Source organism: Syngnathus scovelli, chromosome 1 (assembly GCF_024217435.2).
Source record: "Syngnathus scovelli strain Florida chromosome 1, RoL_Ssco_1.2, whole genome shotgun sequence".
NCBI lineage: Eukaryota > Metazoa > Chordata > Actinopteri > Syngnathiformes > Syngnathidae > Syngnathus > Syngnathus scovelli.
The window spans coordinates 22,105,458-22,126,095 of record NC_090847.1 but is presented as its reverse complement, the minus strand read 5'-3'; the positions used below and the strand labels follow the sequence as shown (position 1 = coordinate 22,126,095).

At 39.5% G+C, this 20,638-nt stretch overlaps 1 protein-coding gene across 2 annotated transcripts in view; it reads right to left on the bottom strand.

The window, feature by feature from the left end:
- Nucleotides 1-20,638, bottom strand: part of slit3 (slit homolog 3 (Drosophila)) — a 168,110-nt gene that overhangs the window by 84,780 nt on the left and 62,692 nt on the right. For both annotated transcript variants that reach the window (XM_049750086.2, XM_049750076.2), the window contains exon 5: nucleotides 873-944. In XM_049750086.2, the coding sequence (XP_049606043.1) occupies nucleotides 873-944 (72 nt within the window). The remainder of the gene's footprint in view (nucleotides 1-872; nucleotides 945-20,638) is intronic.

The window sequence follows — 20,638 nt, the reverse complement described above, 5'->3', positions numbered from 1 at the left end:
TGGTGATTAGGCTGTCATGAATAAAAGACAAGTCGCTATTGAAGTTTTTTTTTTTTTTTTTTTTTTAAAGGACCAAAACATCTTGAGCTGATTTAAACGAGAAGAGGTTAAAAGAAGAATACCAAGATGGTGATTACGAGTGAAGATGAGGAGGTGGCAAAGAGGTGATGGATAACATGTTTGTGACAAACAACAAACAATGCAGAGCTAGAAAATGTGTTGGAAAGCTTTCACACAAGCAACACTCGGATGATACCTGACGGTTGGCAAAATACACAGAATGTTATTGGAAAGATGCCGACAGATAGATGAGCTGTATTGTTTTAGCATTTTAGTATCACCAGTGGGATTTGAAATATTTCGAAACATTATGTGATTGCGATTTAATATGCAATTATTTTTCCAAGGTCTTCTTCCTATGTATTTTTTAAACAAACGCAATAAATAAATAATATTATAACGTTGCCCAAACACTTAATAAATTATTTATGATGGTAAAGGTTTGACTGTTTTGAATTATTTCCAATGTACCAAAACAGATTAAGGTCAACGTCAATCGTTCCACTGTACATATCTTCATCATGTATGATGTACAACATCATCATTCCTGTCAGAAGGAGCTGTTTATGAAAGCTATATAGAAATATTTAATCCCGCATATCAATGTAGCATTCATCTGAAGTGAAAATATTTGAGTTCCCTTAGAAACACACTCGCTCCATTTTCCACATGTTAAGAATGTCACATTTGATGTTAGCATTCATCAAGGATAAAAGTCACACGTGTTTGTCCTGGCTCAGCCCACCACAAATGGGGTTTTGTGAAATAATAAAAATGACAAGACGGGAAGTCAGGGGAATATTTGCGCTTACAGGTTTTTGACGTTGGTGATTCCTCTGAAGGCTTTCCTCGGCACCGCCTGGATCTGGTTCTCGCTCAGGTCTCTGGGGGTGGAAAAGAACAAGAGAGGGACAAAGGCTATGAGCTCCAATGATGAACCAGACCACAAGCAGTTGGCGACACAAAGCCAACAGAACAAAGCAACAGACGGATGGTATGACATTTATGATGACATGCAAATCGCCTCAAAGCTCAAAGACTCAATTGGAATTGATCCTGGTGTTATATGTGGGACTGTAAAGCTCGCCCGTCGTGGCTTCAAAACACACACATTCCGCTGCCTTACAGGAAAAAAAAGTAAAGCCCTCACTGATTTCTATTTTCCACATTGACTTTGGCTCACTGCGTCCAACTTACGACATTTGTAATGAATATGTACACTCTATGAGCCAGAACATATGTGACATGACGCGACGGGCGGCCGTTAACTGCGTCAGCGTGACGGCAGCCGGAGCACAATGAGATGAGACAAAGGGGGAAAAGAAATGCTTCAGATGAGCTAATTGGAACGTTACTGCGGTCGGACGACGGAAAATATATTTTTCATACTGTCAGCTACAACTATCGTAAATGGTGAGAACCAGTTCCTGGCATGTACGACACGTGCGGGCTCACTGGTCAGCAATGGCATCATACATTTGGAAATAATTAGAGATGTATTTTATGATTAATGTTAGTTATTGTTTGTGTCTCTTTGTAGAGTAATATTAGTTGTATGGGCGATGTACATGATTACATCAAGTTAGGAATTGGAACATTTCTGTGAGCTTTCTGTATTATGATACTTTTTTTTAAGTTCAAAGCAAGACTATAACACAAAAACCACTGTCACTTCTTATCATATGAAAAATAAATGATACGGTTAAAAATGAGTATGTTATAAATTTAGCCATTGAAATTAGAATCCGATTCTGGTCATAAAACATTAGTAATATAGTGAATATACTTGTAAAGTATTGCAATTTATTTTAATTTGTGTAATTTATGATTTTCGTAATACATTTGTGACTTTAATTTCTCTATTGCTGCTGTATTGATTTTGCGGTATAGCTAGATTTGTATACTTGCACATTATGTACTGAAGTAAAAATCAAACTTTCAACCTAACCCAAAATTAATATTTAACATCATTACATTACATTTTTTTTTCAATTGGAGTCAGCCAGCCCTCTTAACTGCAACACGTAAGAGGGAGCACGACATTGGCCTCCCTTCATTGGCTGCCTCTGAATATGTTATGCCAATTGAGCGCTTATTTTAGAATTTGATTTTTATGTTTCTTTGTTACGATAGCATTGTTTTTCATGTATGTTATATTTAACTGTTTGACTTTTATTTACATTAATAAAACTTTGTTGTATGGCTAAGCTTAACTTGGGAGAGGGATTTGGCCCAACATTTTTTTTTGTTGTGGGTTTGAATGTTCCCCTCTCTGGCTACTTCTTGATGCGGAAACCGAATATGCGGTGCATCAAAGTTGCTAACTTGTCGGTCTGTATACGTGCCATCGCAGGCAGCATGAATGAACTTTGACAAGCTGGAATGGAATTGTGTTGTATTAATGCGCAACCTGGCCGGGATATATCGTATATGCACTTTCCATTTGTTTTGGACTTGGCTCATTTACAAAAAGGCGGTTTTCTTCCTTTTCTTCTGTCTGACATTTTGATTGAGAAAATAGAAACATACGTTCCGTGCTCTGTCGCTTTCGATTAACCGTCACACAGTCATTGTTTATCTGCGTTGCGAACTACACGTACATATCTATCATGGGTGGGAGGTTTCCTGTGATTTGCATCCCTCTGTGGAACAAAACGCAATCAAGAGAAAGAAACCAGGCATGATAAGTTGCGTTTTCATAGGATTTCCGTGTACAATATTTCAAAGCTTTGTTTTGAATCCATCATGTTTACATTATTTAAAGCAGATTTTGTGTCAAAGAAAATAATCAGATTGGGTGATGCTAGATGAGTGATTGACAACAGAGGTCATTTTATCTTCAATCAAAATAAAAGTAATAACATATGACCAGTGTTGTACCATATTTTGGACATATTGTGAGCGCACATGTTTGCTTTGTGAACATTTTGGCGCCAGTAAACAGTTTTTGAAGGGCAGTTCATTTTTGTTCAAGAGTACCAGGTTTTCTTTTCTCAGCCTATAAAAAAAAACACTCTAAACAAGGTTGAATTAAACAGGAGAAAAAGGATTTGGCAACCCCGGCCACAAACAGTCGCACAACGTGTGCATCATCAAAATGGTGTTGATGAAAAGAACTATGAACTTTTTATTTTTGGAACAATAAACTTGGATAAAAAAATAGTTAAGTATGAATGGGACAAGTTCATTTCAAAACTTGTGAGCTAAATTTTCATTTCATCTAGAAAATGTACTTTCCCGACACTGCATATGACTAATGTTAATTTTATTTCACGTCCAAAGTACATCTAGTACCTCACCTCCAAACTCTCTCTCCCTGCCGCTGAATCCCTCATCCACGCCTTCATCTCATCCCGGCTTGACTACTGCAACTCCCTTTTCACTGGAATCACTGCTCACTCACTCCATAGACTGCAACTAGTCCAAAACTCTGCTGCCCGTCTCCTTACCCACACCCGGTCCCGTGAACATATCACTCCTGTTCTCCGCTCTCTTCACTGGCTCCCCATTGAGGAGCGCATCATCTTCAAGATACTCCTCCTCACCTTCAAAGCCCTCCACAACCTGGCTCCCACTTACCTATCCGACCTCCTTGTCCCCTACTGTCCCAACCGCCCCCGCCGATCCTCCAACACCTCACGTTTGACAGTCCCAAAATCTAAACTCAAATCCTTTGGGGACAGAGCCTTCTCCTGCACTTCACCCCGACTCTGGAACTCTCTCCTTCAGTCTGTCTGTGACTCACCCACACTCCCCATATTTAAGTCTCGTCTAAAAACTTACCTCTTCTCTCAAACCTATGACCTCCCCTACCCATAACTGGTTTCCTCGTTTTAATTTTATCCCATTGTCTCTTCCCCGTCCCCCCTCCTGTTTGTCTTTGCCTTCTTCCCTGTCAGCGTCTTTGGGTTTTTGAAAAGCGCTATACAAATTTAATGAATTATTATTATTATTATTATTATTAAGTGTGCATACTTAGCTATGCCAAAAGTCCTTCAAAATCCAGAGCACTGTAGTCAAAACAAATTTTAACGTGCTCCGCCAAGACACCGATTGATTCTGAGCTGTGGTTTAATAGTTATTGGTTGGGGGGGCGCAATGTGACTACTTATCAACACAACCTCCTTCAAAATGTTCAGAACGCTTGGCGCCAAGCGGAGAACTGCATCGATTCAAAATGATGGATGATTAGATTGCTGGGGACCTCAAAACTGTCTTGTGGGGACGCAGATATTTTCCGAACTTTCTACAATGTAACTCGGCATGCATGGATACAACCAGTATTCTGAATACCGAGTGAAATTTATAATACCATTATATCTTGTAATGTTGATAAAAATGTTTAAAATACTGTTCAAATCACAAAGCAGATTCATTCGATCAGCATGAAAAGAGATCAGCGCAATGAGAGCATCTTTGGGAATCCCAATGTTTTTCCTCCACAGTGCCAACAGTGCCCCATTTGAACACCTCGATGTGTATCGTGTCCTCGTGTAAACAGCAGTCCTCCTCTCATCTCATCGTGACTCATACCTGCTGACCTTTGAGCTCAGAGAAGGCCATCTGCAACAAGAGGCTGAACCCTGAACCGCTGAAAAGGACAGCGGCTGATAAGACTAGAGACACACAAACACGGAAGGATTGCTTGGCGTATGTGGAGGCTAAGAAGTCTCTTCACCTGCAATCTGCTGCTATGTTTCAATTTGCTCTACTGTGCTGACACCAAATAGGGGAACAAAGTCAACACAGTCATATTCAGCCTTGGGAAGCAGTTTGATGTGCACTCACTTCTCCCTATACATAGTGGGCTGAAATACTCTTGCTGTAAAAAAACAAAAAAAAACGTTAGGGGAATTCAAAATTTCATGGCAATTTCACTTTCATCGGTGTGAAAATTGGCTTTTCCCCACATTGATGTTTATTGTATCTCAAAGCTAACAACTCAGCAAATTGTTTTGGACCAAACAACTGAGTTTGTTGCCGTAAAGGTCAATAATTTATTTTTATATAATGATATAATTAAATATATTATACTTCGAAGTCATTACAATTTAAAAGAATATTTGAGCATATTACTGAATTTAAATGAACTCAACACCATCAAACCAATTTACGAGCTGTAACCTGGAAAGCAGGAACAGAGAATAGTCAATTAACTACTTTCCCCAAAAACACAGATGTCTGCTTTTGTGTTTGAACCTCCGCCACTATTTTAACAGGATTTGCCATTCGCATTTTGGACATTCATCTGTGTAGGTATTTCACCTCATCTGTGTTTGAAAGGTGCAAAGGGTTAGTGTATGTGAATGCATGTATTATCTATCTCCTAGCTAACACATCCACCATATTAACTTCCATTATTCATGTGAAGAGAATAATAACAGCTGGCAGGTCGACCCTACGTCGCTTCGGATATTACTGTTAACCCCCTGCAGACAATGACACACTGCAAACCCACTCACACGTCATACACTTTCAACCCTGTGTGTGCTTGTGTGTCTGTCTGTGTGTCTGTCTATCTGTCTGTCTGTCTGTCCATTTGCATTAGTAAACACACAGTAGGTTTGAGCTATAAACTATATACACCTTCAGGCTTGTTGACATAGGAATTATTAACCTGTTTGATCCCATACATCCAAACCACATATCAGAGGACTTAGGATGACAATCAAGGTGAGGGTGAATGTACAGAAATATATCAAATCTATATATATATATATATATATATATATATATATATATATATATATATATATATATATATATGTGGTATGTGTGTGCGTGTGTTGTGTGTAACGTGAAAGACAGAGGCGACCCTTGGCTCCACTCCGGGGGAAGCCACAAAGAAGGGGAAGGGAACTCTGGGAACGTCGCCTCTGAAATCCGAGCTACTTTCAAATGGAAGCCTTATTCCTTGCCCTGCCCTCCCTTCATCTTCCTCCAGTCTCCCCTTCCCTCCCTGGGGGGCTGTAACTGCATTTAATACTCTTCCATAAAGACAGTAATAAATATTGACTGCTGGCCAGCGCAAAGTGGTCCTTACTTGCGAAGCTGTCTGGTCTAAGCTAAAAGTGGTGGTGGGTACATACGACGATGCACAACTTGGACGTGTGAATTCTGGGCCCGTTTAGTTCGACGCAAAGCTGATCTACCGCTTCGTGCAGGAAGGGAAGAAAAACATTTCCAGAGATCTTAAGTAATAATATTTGATGAATTCCCACAGCGCAGCTGATGATCACAGTTCGGTGCTTAGGAATGCCTGGATAATAAAGCGGGGCCTCAGATGCAGATGTAAATGATTCTGAATCCATAAATGAATCCTCAGAGCTCGTCTGGCTGGGATAATGAATACATATTTAAGTCCAGAAATTGCATTATAATTCAAATCCCAAGTCACACACAATATATACATACATATGAGGGCATACACCTCAAATCTTGATCTGTGGCCTCGGCTTTCGAGAATAAGAATTAGAAAGGTTTGCGAGAGTGGTAAGAAATATTTTACACTATGTTTAATTACTAAAATTGTTAAATATTGCTCAATAATTTGAGTACAGAAAATTAAAACATCACTGTTGGAAAGAAGGCTTATAATAGTAAGTATCGGACAAACATGGAGCATTAAAACTATGGCCTAAATTCCTGGAAAGTTTTTTCTGTGATAAAAAAAAAAAAAACGTACGAGGGGAAACCTTTTAGGGAGGGGCCTGCTGCGTTGAACACATCTGATTGGATGATTTACCCACCAGATCTGTTTGAAAAGCTGTTCTCACACTCCTTGCTACTTTGATTTGACATTTTTGCAAGGGGCAGAATATTACACTTTGCTACAAAAGTATTGAAACACTTTTGGACACATTTGGACTTGACGTCAAAGATGAATGTGACACAAGAGAGCATAATTTTAGCTATTACTTGAAAGTATTGACGTGGATTGAATGCGTGGCAACGCTCAGTTTCAGATGTGGGTTGCGGCCTGTGAAAGCTACATTTGAGGTGTTCAAAAGCAAAATCTCCAGATTATTTATTTTTTAAGCATCAAGCAAAAAAAAAAAAAGACCCTGTATGTAGTAAATATCACAATGTGCTCCACTGGGATATTTTGCACCACACTCCTGCGAGTACGAATGAAAGAATTCAAGAAAAATCCCTTTCTGTCAGTAAGTGTGCCATAAAGTGTGTCCTCTGTGTTACGTAGGACACACTGAATGGCCTGTCTTCTTCTGCTTGTTTCACATCCCCAGATTTTTCATCAATCTCTCCTATGTGTGCCCTTGCTCCCTTCTGGTAACGACCAACCCCCCCTGCATAACAACCCCTCCCACCCTCTGTGATTTAATTAAGTGGCTGCTTTCCGAATAAAAATATGGCTCCCTCTATTGATCACGGCGGATGGAAGTCGACAGGCCTAGCTGGCCGGAACGGGACGGCCACTTTCCTAACTCGCTCTATTGTATGGATTTGTGTGTGCGTTCGCGTGTGCGCGTGAATCATCCGAGAGCCGTAGCATCTAAATCAAACCGAGCATTCTCAAAAGCTCTCCTGGGCTCCTGCAAATCCCTCATTAGAAACTCTCACACACACATACACACACACCTGGATAGACAATCACGCACACACACATTCCTTTGATACACAACCCACATCAGCATTGTCTGCACTTTTCCCCTGCCTGGATGCGACTTTGGGCCCATCGCTCCATGTAAGGCTGTAAGTATCTATTATGTTTTGTCAATGCTGTAATTAAATTGGACAGCTTAATGCAATTCTCTGTGATCCATAGGCCTTTATGGTTATAAAAGCTTTTCTGGCGCTCTGCCCAAACAGGACGACCAACAAATTTAGATGACTTACAAGCCGGGACAAAAAGAAAATTATTGGCAGGGGTTAAGGCGGCATGGGTGCACACGCGGCTCTTTGTGATCGCTTAATCCGCTTGAATGTAGCCGAGGTTATTCTGTCGCGATGTTTTTTCTTATTTGGAGTGCCGGACGGCGATATTGCCGCTCTCCCTTGGCTTTGAGTTCTTTGGCTTAAAGGTACTGTAGACATTTGATTAGTCCCATTCGGATCACTTCAATCGGTTAAAATAACTTACCGATAATGTGATGAACATTTTTTAGCTATGTAAAAACAAGAAAGAAAAATAGCCTCCCTTGCCCCTATTTTTTCCCAGGCATTTTAGTGAGCAGCGGTTATACATGGAGGTTTTCCTTAATGCAGAACACCATGTATTTTCTCCATATTTAAAATGAACACACATGGTCCTGTGTGGTCCCACAGTAGCAGTGATGAAAAATTCTGGCCCACTGTATCATTTAAGTTGCCCACACCCGTCTTACAATCACCTCAACATACTTCCTTGACACCGATTATTACTTTTCCATTAGCCGAGGATTCGTAGAGAATCGGTGAATTTGTCAATAACCAACTGCAAATAGGTTGGAATCGCTGTATATGCTACAAAATAAATAAATAAAATCACTGGACTAAGGAGTGGAGTGAGAGTACAGGTCAAGCCGCAGGACGAGATGATACGAGATGGACTAGGAGTGTGTGCGCGTTTATGTGTGTGCAGAATAAAGAAGCTGAGTGAGGTGTTTTAGCTTTATAAGCATCTGGGGAGCACCTTAGCGCCCATAAATAACCCAGGGCAAATTAGCAGATTGCACAGAAGGAGGAGACAGCAAGGAGGGGTTGGGGGGTTCATATATATGTGCACGTGTGCCTGTGTGTGTTTGTGTCTTTATGAGCATATAAGTATGCACGGCGCTGAAAATAAATGAAATGTGCACGCCGGCTGTATACTTATGAGATGACATGTTCTGCAGGTCGACTACGACCATCCTCACCTTTGAAGCCGCCTCAGTGTGTTTGCGAGAGTTCTGATGCGTCTCTCAGCAGGTCTCGGTGTTGTCAAGGTTACCGAGGGCCATTTCACTAGCGGGCCAATTAACTTTTTTTTTTTTTTGTTTGGGTGCAAAGGAAACACCAAGGGCAGCACAGGTTGTCCTTGCGTTGTTTGCAAGTCGGTGATGCTTGTTTTTCGATCAATAAAGTAAACAGCCAATGTGAAATTTATGCCATAAATGGTCTCCATTAAGAGCACTGGAAATGACTCGGAATACGCGCGTTCTTATTTTTCTGACAAAGTTTGAGTCTAAGTACTGCTAGCCACTAACACCAATACAAATCATGCTATTGATCTTGCAAGTGTGATTTGCATTTTATTGAATATTTTATACTTTTCCTGAACATGAAATATGTTTTGCTCCCAAAAAAAAAGTCATCCTGTCATCTTTAGAGTATTCCCACAGACTCAGTGGACATTGTTACTATATCCAGAAGGTATAGATGTCAGGCTGTTAAAATGGTATTGGTGCTAAGGGTTATTTTACAAAGAAGCCCTTAAGACACACAAGTTTGTAAGTGCTTTTTTTTTTTTTGTAGTTTGGATTAGCGATCAGTCTAGCCGTGTCGTAAAGTCAACTTATCTAATAGCCAACTCATTGGCTCAACCGCTAGCACACATATTGACAAGTGTAAGTGGCCACTTTGGTGATGAAGTGCTGCCTGCTGTTTGAGCTGCCTGAGAGCAAGTAGCCGCTCACCTAATCACAAGACTTTTACAGAAAAACGGACCACCTTGATGGCAGCAATGGAACTTGTGGCAATAATAGCTGCCACTATAGATAGGAATTTACTGTTGGGATTTTTATACCGTATTTTCCAGACTATAAGGCGCACCGGACTATAAGGCTTACCTTCAATGAATGGCCCATTTTAAAAATGTGTTCTTATATAAGGCGCACCGGACTATAAGGCGCACCATTAATGCGTCATGTCAGATTTTTAATCCAAATCAAATCATTCTCCATTTTATCTTTTTTATTTCAACTTCAGATGCAACAAATTACTTTATAATCACAAAATAATGATCCATAGTCTTTTTGATTCATGATTCTTCAGCGGGCCACTTATGATCGATTTCATGACACAATGCTTCGGGCCAGTTTAAATTTAGGAATTTGGTCCATATATAAGGCGCACCGGACTATAAGGCGCACTGTCGGCTTTTGAGAAAATGTTAGGTTTCTAGGTGTGCCTTATAGTTCGGAAAATACGGTAGCTTAAAAAAGTATCTGGTACTACAGATCCTAGCATACTGAATGAATCAAGAGCAATATGGCATGAGCACTTTATATGGATGAAAAGTTATTTAGATTAAGAGATTTCAGTATGTGCAGTTCAATAACGTCCAATCATTTTTGATTGATGAGGACTCATGAGGTTCCCCCAAGGTCTATGCAATGCCTTAAATTATTCACCATGTATGTAAACGATATCTGCTCCTGTGTCTCGAGACTACATAAAAATGTTCTATTTGCCGATGACAACTCTCTTCAGCTTCTGACTAGAAAATGAATTGAAAGGTCTATTAAGACATGGGAGACTGTGTTAAATTGGGTGGGAATAAAATCAGTCTACTTTTAATATCCATCAAAATTTTTACAACTATTTCTTGTGCTCAAACCTGCCCCCGGGGTGAAACAAAGTGATCGTGATAGCTAACAAGCGCCCGCTGTCAACCTGCCCGTTCGCAGAGTGCCCGGCTAATTCCACTGACACTCTTCTTCTTCCTCTACTTCTACTATTACTTCTTCTAGCACGGCTGACAGTCTGTCTGCTTGAATGAGAGCCGGAGTGAGGGATGCAATGGATTTGAAACAGCGGGATGGAGAAAGAGAATGGAATTAAGAGAGGGAGAGGGATACAACTCGTTAGTGTGTGTGTGGTTGCTATGCTGTCTCCAGGTCTTAATCTCTTTAGCGAGCCCCATGATCCAGTTAGGAACACTGAGTGGCTAATGTCAGGGCTAACAGGATGAGAGGGCTCGCTGTGTGTGTGCGTCTATACGTGTGCGTGTGCATCCATATCCTATATTAAAACTTCTGTTATGCTTCAATGAATGGGAGGAAATTTCTGATCTAATTTGTGCGCATGTGTGTGTAAAGCAGCAGTGGCCATTAAGGGGGATGGATTAGATTGAGTGGATCCAGATTGTGTATGTGTGTGTGTCACCCCTCTGAGCAAGCTTTGTTTATTATGTGTGGTCCGAGATAAGCAGACAGGTGCAGGAAACACATCCTTAATTCATTAGCCAGGTCGGGTGTGGGTTAAAAGAAAGGAGGGAGGGAGGGCCTATGGCTTCACGACAACCTATAACGTCAATAATCCAGATATAGGATTTATAACTACGGAAGTGCGAGAGGGAATGAATTACATTTACCGTTGGATTCGCTTATCATTTTCGCATGGTATAACAAATGAAGCAGGAAATTGTGGGCATTTCTCTAGCTAGTCAGGCTTATTATCATCCTTCTCCTATGACTCATAGACTGGCAATTACGTGAATGTTGGAATACCGTGAAATTTCACATTTCAGGAAAATGTGAAAATAATGCAATGCCTGTCTCTTAGGCTGTCGGCAAAATCCAAACGAGTTCATATTTTCTGAACATTCACAAAATTGGAATAAAATGAATTGTTGATATTCTGTAAACGGAAAACATGGTGAATTTTGACGATCTAATTTCCAAACATTCTTAAATATTGTGGATTCAAAACACCAACAACCACATAGGTCATCCTGTCAACCCTTTAGCATGATGCGAACATTAAGAGCATCCATATTTTAGCGTAGATTTAACATGAAGAGTGCAGTGTAGAAAGAATATAATTAATCACCCTCACACCTTATTTAAACTCAGAACGATTACAAGTGCTGTACTGATGAGCTGAGAAGAGTCGAGATATCCGAATGAACAGTATACAAGTCTGTCTTATACTGCCCCCAGATGGCCAAGGAACAAAATAAACTGGTGTATTAATTCAAATCAAACATTTAATATTTAATCTTAATTTTCATTTACTTTCTATAAAGATTTATTCCAATAAATTGCACAGTTAATTAAAAAAAAGGAAAACAAGATATTTTTAAGTCTCCGTCCTACAATACACATCTCCTGCAAAATTTAAGCATTACAAGCCCCGATGCCAATCACATCCACAGGGGATATGTGCACAGCATCCAGGGAGTACTATGAAATTATGTGATCAGCATTAGCATGAATATTCCAATTTTTTTTTTATATTATTCATTTATTTGGCATTCTGGAGAATTGAATTCTAGTGCTGGGTTATGACAGTTATTATTGCAGGATAAACACAATCGGGTGCGGCTGCCATGCAGTATTTCAGTGCAAAAGTCATGTTCTACCTCTGATTTATGACATCATGTACACAAATACATATCTTGGAATAATATGAGTAACTCCGCTACGTGTGGCCATGAAATATACGACATATGCGCCACCGCCTGTCACTTTATGGCGGCAAATGTGCTCCAAGCTGTCGCGACGTGATGAAAATGGACTTTGCCATCAGCACTTTTGTCACAGAGGGTGAAAGTACAAAGAAAGCCCCTCTCTCCAACCACCACAATTGCCCCCTCCCATGCTGTAATAAATGATGAGCCGGTGACACGAGGCAAATGAGGAGCACTCACAAGTAATGGCCACCCGCTCATAAGCGTACATAAACATGAGCGACTCCGCCGTTTGTCTCCTTGACTCGTTCACATCAGTCTTCCTTGTGTCCAGGTAAGACATGACGGGGGGGAAAAAAAATAAAATTGCCATTTATGAAAGAGAGGAAAAAATGCATTACGTAAATTCTGTTCCAGAACACCTCATCTAGACCAGCCACGACCTCCTCCGATATTAGAATATGAAAATCCTTCACGCCTGGGGTGAAGATGGGAATAAAAGGATAGATGTGGATGGGATGAAATTGAACCCAATTCTGTCCTTCCGTTCAATCACACCATCGCAGTGTCTGCTTCTGGGCCTGTATATACGATGTGTGTGTGTGTGCGTGTGTGTGTGTGTACGTGTGTGTGCGTGAGTAGCATGTATAGAAGTTTTGCGTTATGTTTCCAAACCCAGCACAGGTTGGGATGATTTACTAGTAATGGGACCAGTAAAAATCAGGGTGCCCAGCGGCATTAGAAATAAATCTAATCTACTAATGGAGAGGGTGGAAAGGAAAGAAGAAGTATGTTTATGCAACCCTGTTACTACTCTTAAGCCTTCAGGAGGAAGAGAAATAAGTAACTCTAATGACTCAGCAAGAATGACATGAAATGATTTGTTCCGATGATAAGATAGTTTTTAATTTTCCCATTTTTTAATCATTTTGGCTAAGAACAGTTTGTTCTTGACCGGTAGGCATGTGTCTAACACAGCTAGCATGTATGCTTAAGAAAAATATAACATAATTGATTTGCAGCACTGTCATTGAAATAACTAAATAAATAAAATTACCACTAATGACTGAGCAGGATAAATATAATTATATGTTTGTAAAATTTTGCTTGTAAACATAACCAAAAATGATAAAAGTGTCCACAAACGGTACTGGAATTGTCCTCCAATTCTGGTGGGGGGCCGGTAGAGTAAAAAAAATCAGCCCATGTTGTCTCGCACGCACACACACTCACACACACTCACAGACGGACGGACGCATGGCCGTGCACCAAGGTGAGCCATAGAGACATAATTACTGCAGAATTTTAATGTTTCCCAGCAAAAGACGGTGCTACCCTTTCTTTACAAGACCAATTATTTTATCTGGTGACGTCATCAACAGAGAGACATGACAATAAAAAAAAAAACTAAAAGATGAGCGACTTATTTATCAAAGTGTCCTTTTTATTCTCAATATTACAGCCTGGACGAGAAGCTCGTTGATTTGGAATCTAGCAAGAATCGTTTTGATGTGGACGAATATTCCAGACGAGAGTAGTACCGATTTGGCTTGTCAGCTTTTGTGAGTGGGGATATTAATTTCAGGTAAATTTTGTCAGTTTGTAAACACAATCTCACGAATGGAAGTACGTGCAAGTTTGAAACATGGCGGGAAATTCTTATGAGAACCACGCGGGCTGCGAAAGAGTGAGGAAGAAATACGTTCACCGAAAAAAGAAGCACCCAAAACTTAAATATGACTCTTCCATCATTAAAGTTTGATTCCGATGTAGCAGGACTATTTTGAATAATATATAAGAGTATGTCTTTCTTGTAAAAATGATGTTTATTGTTTAATGAGGACTTACACCTACTACGTTACTGTATTTTAACGTTGTTCATTATGGCGATCCTTGTAGCACTTCGTTGTTGTTTTTTTTGGTACCTTTTTAAGTTTGCGAACGTCTGTCCCATGGCATTTAGTGCACACATGGTAGTTATGTTTAATTGGGTCTACTGGATCATGAGGGCATCTCCGCTGATTAGCCAAATTAAACTGAAACTGCACCTCTTCAGTTGATGAGCTCATTATGAGTATTGATTGTGTCCGACAAATAAACGGGTCGGCTCAAATAGAGTAGGGCTGTGCACAGCAGGGTGGGCTGCCCCCAGCCGTCCCGCTCTGCACATGACACACAAGCAGTAGATGGCGCTGTGATGCTTCTGTGAGTCACCTCTGACAGTTGCTCACTGGCGACCAGCGCTGGGAATTCCATGTGCACAAGCTAATGCTCAAAGTCTAAAATGAAGCCTTTGGCAGAAGATGATAATGCTCAAGTTTGGTTTGATTTGACACTACAATTCTCCTTTTTTTTTATTATTCTCCCTACAGACATCTGGAGGATATCTGCTGTCGGTTCTCCTTCCACACCTGTTACGTGTCCTTTCTCAGCGTGCTCTCTGCCTCCTGTCTGTCCGCCATGTCACTCTTTCACTTTTTCTCTCTCTCTCTCTCTTTTTTAAATCCCCAGCCTCCTACAAAGACGTCTGGCTCACACTTGAAAGGATCTGTGAATTATTATCCTCGCCTCAGCCGGCCTCTGAAGCCGACACGCTAACAGGCTACCAGCGGTGGGCTTGTGTGAGAGAGAGAGAGAGAGAGAGAGAGAGAGAGAGAGAGAGAGAGAGAGAGAGAGAGAGAGAGAGAGAGAGAGAGAGAGAGAGAGAGAGAGAGAGAGAGAGAAATAGGTGAATCCAATGAATACACACTTATACTGTACGCTCACGGGCCACATCTTTAGAATGCTGAGATTTTGTCTATGAATAAAATGATGAGAGAACTGAATGGTTAAAATGACAGACTAAAATGTGTCCCATCTGCGTTCTTTAAATTTCTTGATCTTTATGGATGCGACGAAAAAAAGTTTTTCACAAATTACGGTACAATGTTTTTTTTTTTTTTTACCATTAACCTTTCTGAATTCGGTTAAAACAGAAAATAGGTGGGGAAAAAAATGGTATACAAATGTTTCGATAATCACGTACGTCTGCCTCACAGTTCTGAGGTTCAGGGTTTGAACCCTCAATGTTCTTAAATAAGTTTTAGGCTTTGGCGAGCTCACGTTCACACGCATGTTTGCTTAAGACCAGTTTTGCAATACATGCATGGTTTCAACATAGAGGAGCAATCTGTCCAGACTAGCGCATTGGGATGCATTTTCAGAATTGTACCTAATTTTAAGTTATGAGCACCGTGACGAAACAAATTAAATTTGACACATCAATAGATGAATAATGAAGTACCAGCTGTGTTCAAAAAGCATTTTCTGAGAAAAGTGAAAACTGGAAGAATCTCATTCAGACTAAACTCGCTTTTGTTCACATTGCCATTAAAAACCAGCACACGTTCACGTTGGTAGCCTCAAACCAACGACTCGACCCACTGACGCTCGTGTAAAAATAGCTGCGGGGCGCGTTGGCCGACGGCTTCGGAAAAATAAAGTCCTGTCGGGAAGCGGCGGCGGAGCTTTGATTACCCGCCGCTTGCTCTGGCTGTGAATGCATCGCGGTCACCTCTTATTATTCTTCCTAAAGCGCCTATCGGGCCTGCGGCTTCAGCCCCGGGGCCCCCCCCTCAACCTCATATCCTGATGCCTGATGACATCACAGCGTCATCAAGATATACATTTGCATACTCCATCTTGAACTTTTGGCACTGTCTTTTTTATTCCCCCCCTTTTCTTTCCTACAATGACTTGGCACTCTTACACGCTCTGTCAGCAGGATTCTAAAAACTACCAACCTCATTTTCACATCATTGCACTGCACTGGAGCAGCGTGGGAAAGCTCAACATGGTAAAAACACAACATTACTATGCAAGCAGCATTTCCCAAACTTTACTGAGCCATGGCGCAAAAAACTGCGCAGGGCTATAAAAATATCACAAATATTATATATATATAATATGTCTTGTCACTGTGGTCTTTGTGTGTCTTGACATGTGAAGAAGTTGACAATAAAGCAGACTTTGTCTTTTTGAATATGTCCAGTGCGTTTAATATAAAGTATGTCCAACATGACTCAACGCTGTGTGTATGTTTCACGGATTCCCCCGTTGAAACAGACGTCGGCATTCGGACAAATGAAAGGTGTTTCCTTCCATAGTTTGCCAACAGCGTGTTCACATTTTCCTTCGAAACACAACACACGATTCCGGCAGCAAGTCGCCGACACTCTTGAAATAAGCCTTTGGCTGCTAAATCATGAAATGTCGTCACCCCGCGCAAAGTGGACGGTTTTACTGGATGCTAATATCTTTGGACACTCCGCCCTTGCTTGTGCTTCAAAGACAACTCCTTGAACGTTGGCAAGATGAAGGTCAACGATTCCGTGAATGCAAATGTAAATGAACTGGGATTATTTTCTCGATTGTCTAGTGACTTGTGTGTGTTTACATTAGCGGCGCTTGTGCTGAGCTATGCAGTTTAGGGCACAACTCATTAAGATGGCTCATTTCATTCACCCACCAGCTAACATACACACATTGTATGATCACACACGCACACGTATACACACACACCACATTAGGATGTCCCAGTGTGATTTAGTCTGCTTTCTGCTAATGTAATCATTTATTTGGCTTTTATTCCACGGGGGCCTTTTTATTCCTGACCATAAAACTGTAATAATGGACGTTCAATGTTTTGTCTTCTTTATATATTATATATATATATATATATATATATATATATATATATAAAGAGATTTAATATAAATGTAACTACTGTGAGATGTTTGTACTTTTTCATCCATCCATGGTGAAATGTAAATATTTAATTCAGTTGACTTTAATACTATTTTATTTTTTGATAAAGGGCAGTTCAGTTTTCCATTTGGATAAATTGGTCTTGTATTGTATTATGGTTTTTCTGTGTGTGTGTGTGTAATTAGATGTAGTCAGACCTGGTTAATATTATTTTTTAAATCAGTACATTTGTTTTGATTTTGCAAGTTTGTATTTCATAAATTATTTTTACTTTTAGAAATTAGTTTCATATTTTAAAATTCTTAGATGTATATGGATAAACAAATATATTTTCGTCCACGTTTGTTGTACATCAAACATTTGAACAAACTTTTTTACTTTTATAAGTTCTTGACTATTTTCATTTTTTGTAATTTTTAAAATTATTTATATATATTATTTGGATTTGCAGTTTTAGTTACTGATACAATTTATTTACTGTTTTTTTGTCATTTTTAAAATTATTTATATATATTATTTAGATATACTGTTTCAGTTACTGATACAATGGCTCCTTTGCATTGCTTTTATGCAGACATTTTCATAATTGGGTTTGGGATTTGATTCATTTGCCACAGTGCTGGTACCATTTCCATTTTGGAAGTACATTTCTTGATGGTCACACTCTTAAAGTCAGAATTTTATTATTATTATTATTTGACTTTATTAAACTTGTGTTTTGATATGATTTCAAACATGTAAAAGCCTTTTTTCCACTCCACCCTGCAGATGCTTGTGCTTTTTTCAGTGATGGTGTACACTCAAAAGTTAATATACTTTTAGTTAGGGGAAGTCCACTGGACGTTATATTGTACTTGGCCAATAAACTTTTAGGACCTCCATGGAAAATATTTTCTTTGCTGCATTAGTTCATTGAACGATGTGTCAATCAATCATATGTGCTGTGCGGACCTTCAATTTAAGAGTAGTGAGGGAAAAAAAACACTAAAACCGGCCCTTCTTGATCCAAGCTTTCCTACACAATAACACAAAGCACCTCCAAGACTGTAAAAAAATCTGGTTCCAGTTTGGGGCCGAGTCCAGTTGGAGGCTGTGTGGCGGTGGGCGCCGACTTTTTGGCAGCTGATAAATACATAATGTGGAAAAATGCAACATATCCACAATGTCCTCCCACATTTTTTTTTTTAATGGCTTTATTGAAAGTGTGGCTTGTTTTCAAGCAACATGTTTTTCAAGTATGTAGTTAGTTGTGTTTACATAAGACCACACTTTTAATGATAGATCCGGTGGTACCCTATGGCCCAAAGCATTTCATCCGCAAATGCTCGTAATATTCGACAATAAACATTTGGTTTTCATTTTGCACAGCCCTTGGAGGACTTGATTTGCTTAAAATATATTTGATAACTACTTCAACAGAAACAATATGAAGCTAAATGAAATCAAATAAAATTTGGCTGATGTTTTGATACCACTTGGAAGGTTTGAGAATCTTTCCTTTCAGTCAAAACCTCTAGAATAACATTTTAAAAGGTATTTTTTATTACGTTAAATTTCACCTATTCAATTCTATTTTTTATGAGAATTAAGGGGACTTAGTTATAATCTACCTAAATATATATTTTTTAATGTGATTATAATTGGAGGTTTGTATTTTTCTTGCTTTTATAATTTTGTTTATTTTTATAATAATGGAAGATTTAACTGTCCTTAGTTAGAATTTGATCTGTTATGTTTTTTTGTTTTATTTGAGTCATACCCATAAAAAAGTACTACATACGCCATAAAAGATTACATTTAGAAAAAAAAAATTAAGTTATGTTTGTAAAGTATAGGAATATAGAAATATAATACAATATCAAGAATACATTCTCAAAATGACCATGTGAGCCTTCAATTTGACGTGGTTCTAATTGAGTTTACTAAACTGGATTGCATTGCTCCTGACATCTTTATGGCACACGGCTGCACAATCACTAAGCCAAGGCAAAGAAGCAAGAGAGAGAAATACTGTCCAAAAACATCAACATGACAACACAGTGCCTCAAAAAACAAAAACTTTGTGGCAGGACAGAGTTATTAACCACTGATGGTCATTAAATGGAGCAAATAAACTGCTTTTAAGTTGTGTTGTCATACTAAAAGTCAATAAATGTGAATATGTCAGAATGTAATTATTTTTAACATTTTCTTCTTGACTATGATATAATATACTTTCTTTGCTAACACAAAACATTCTATTTTGGGTTTTCGTCCCGGAATTAAGATGACAAACATGTCCGCAGTATGATGGATTACATTTCTTTCAGGCCTCGGTAAATGGCTTTCATACGCCACCAAAAAGCTCAAATGCAAGTCGTCCGCCGTCCACGATAAATAACTTCTCACCTGTCTCGTCTGAGATGAAAAGAACACTCAAGTTGGCACTGCACTACATCATTGTACATGACTTTGCATTATATGGGACCATAAAGAATCACCAGCAATCTGTTTATGCACAGAGATATCAAAGTTGGGGACGCCAATTCTTGGGACTTGCTTGACTCGACTTAAACTAAATGTCTGACTCAATGTCTGAAGAAAATAAAATGGTAACATGTAAGTTTTGAAGCTCAAAAGTTAAGAGACGACTACGACATTGAACTATAGAAAGTTCAAAGGCAGATAAGATAGGCCAACATCAACGTTTAACTAACCAAGCTAGCTGGTCAAATCATTCTACGCTTATTGGTAATAGAGATGAAGACTGGTTTTGAAAGGGAAAAAAGGATTGTGAAAATCATTGCCGTTGGGCAGATTAATTGCATTCCCACTTTTCTTGGAAAAAAAAAAAAAAACCTTGAGTCTCCATACCAGTTGCGGCTATTGTTTACCGTTGTGCACCATCATCACAATATCCTGCCAAAAGTGACTTAAATCGCTAATAGGACAGATATGGTTTCCACACAACAGCAATATTATGTCAGTAGAGCTAACTAACGTAAATACTGATAGTGAGTGCAGAGTGTGTCGCATCAGCTGCGACTGAGCAAGAATGACCACTTCATTTTTGTCACATGTAACTTGGAAATTCCTTTTTTGTGTTTTTCATTTAACACATTTAAGTGGATAAAACCAATTCAACAGCCAAGTAAATTAAGTCGCCAAAAAATTAAGTGAATTAAAGCTTTGCCAGACTGCTCTATATCATTGGCCAGTGTCCCTAATGTGTGTCCCGAGTGAACATTGTCTGACGGCTAACCTTGTGACTCGCGTAAACGTGCTGAAGTGCTAACAGGTGTCGAGAAAGTAAGAAGTGGAAATCCTGTCAAGCCAACTCCGCCTCTGTTTCCCTCCTTGAAGTAATTGTAACAACATGCAATGTGTGATTTATGGCGGCCCTACGGCTGCTTTGTTTTAGCCGTGTCCTCCACCTCACTGACACGTTGTCGCCGCCCGCGCCACGAGAGCCGTGAAGTTTCCACGCTAATTTGACAAATAATGACATCATGTATGTGGGCG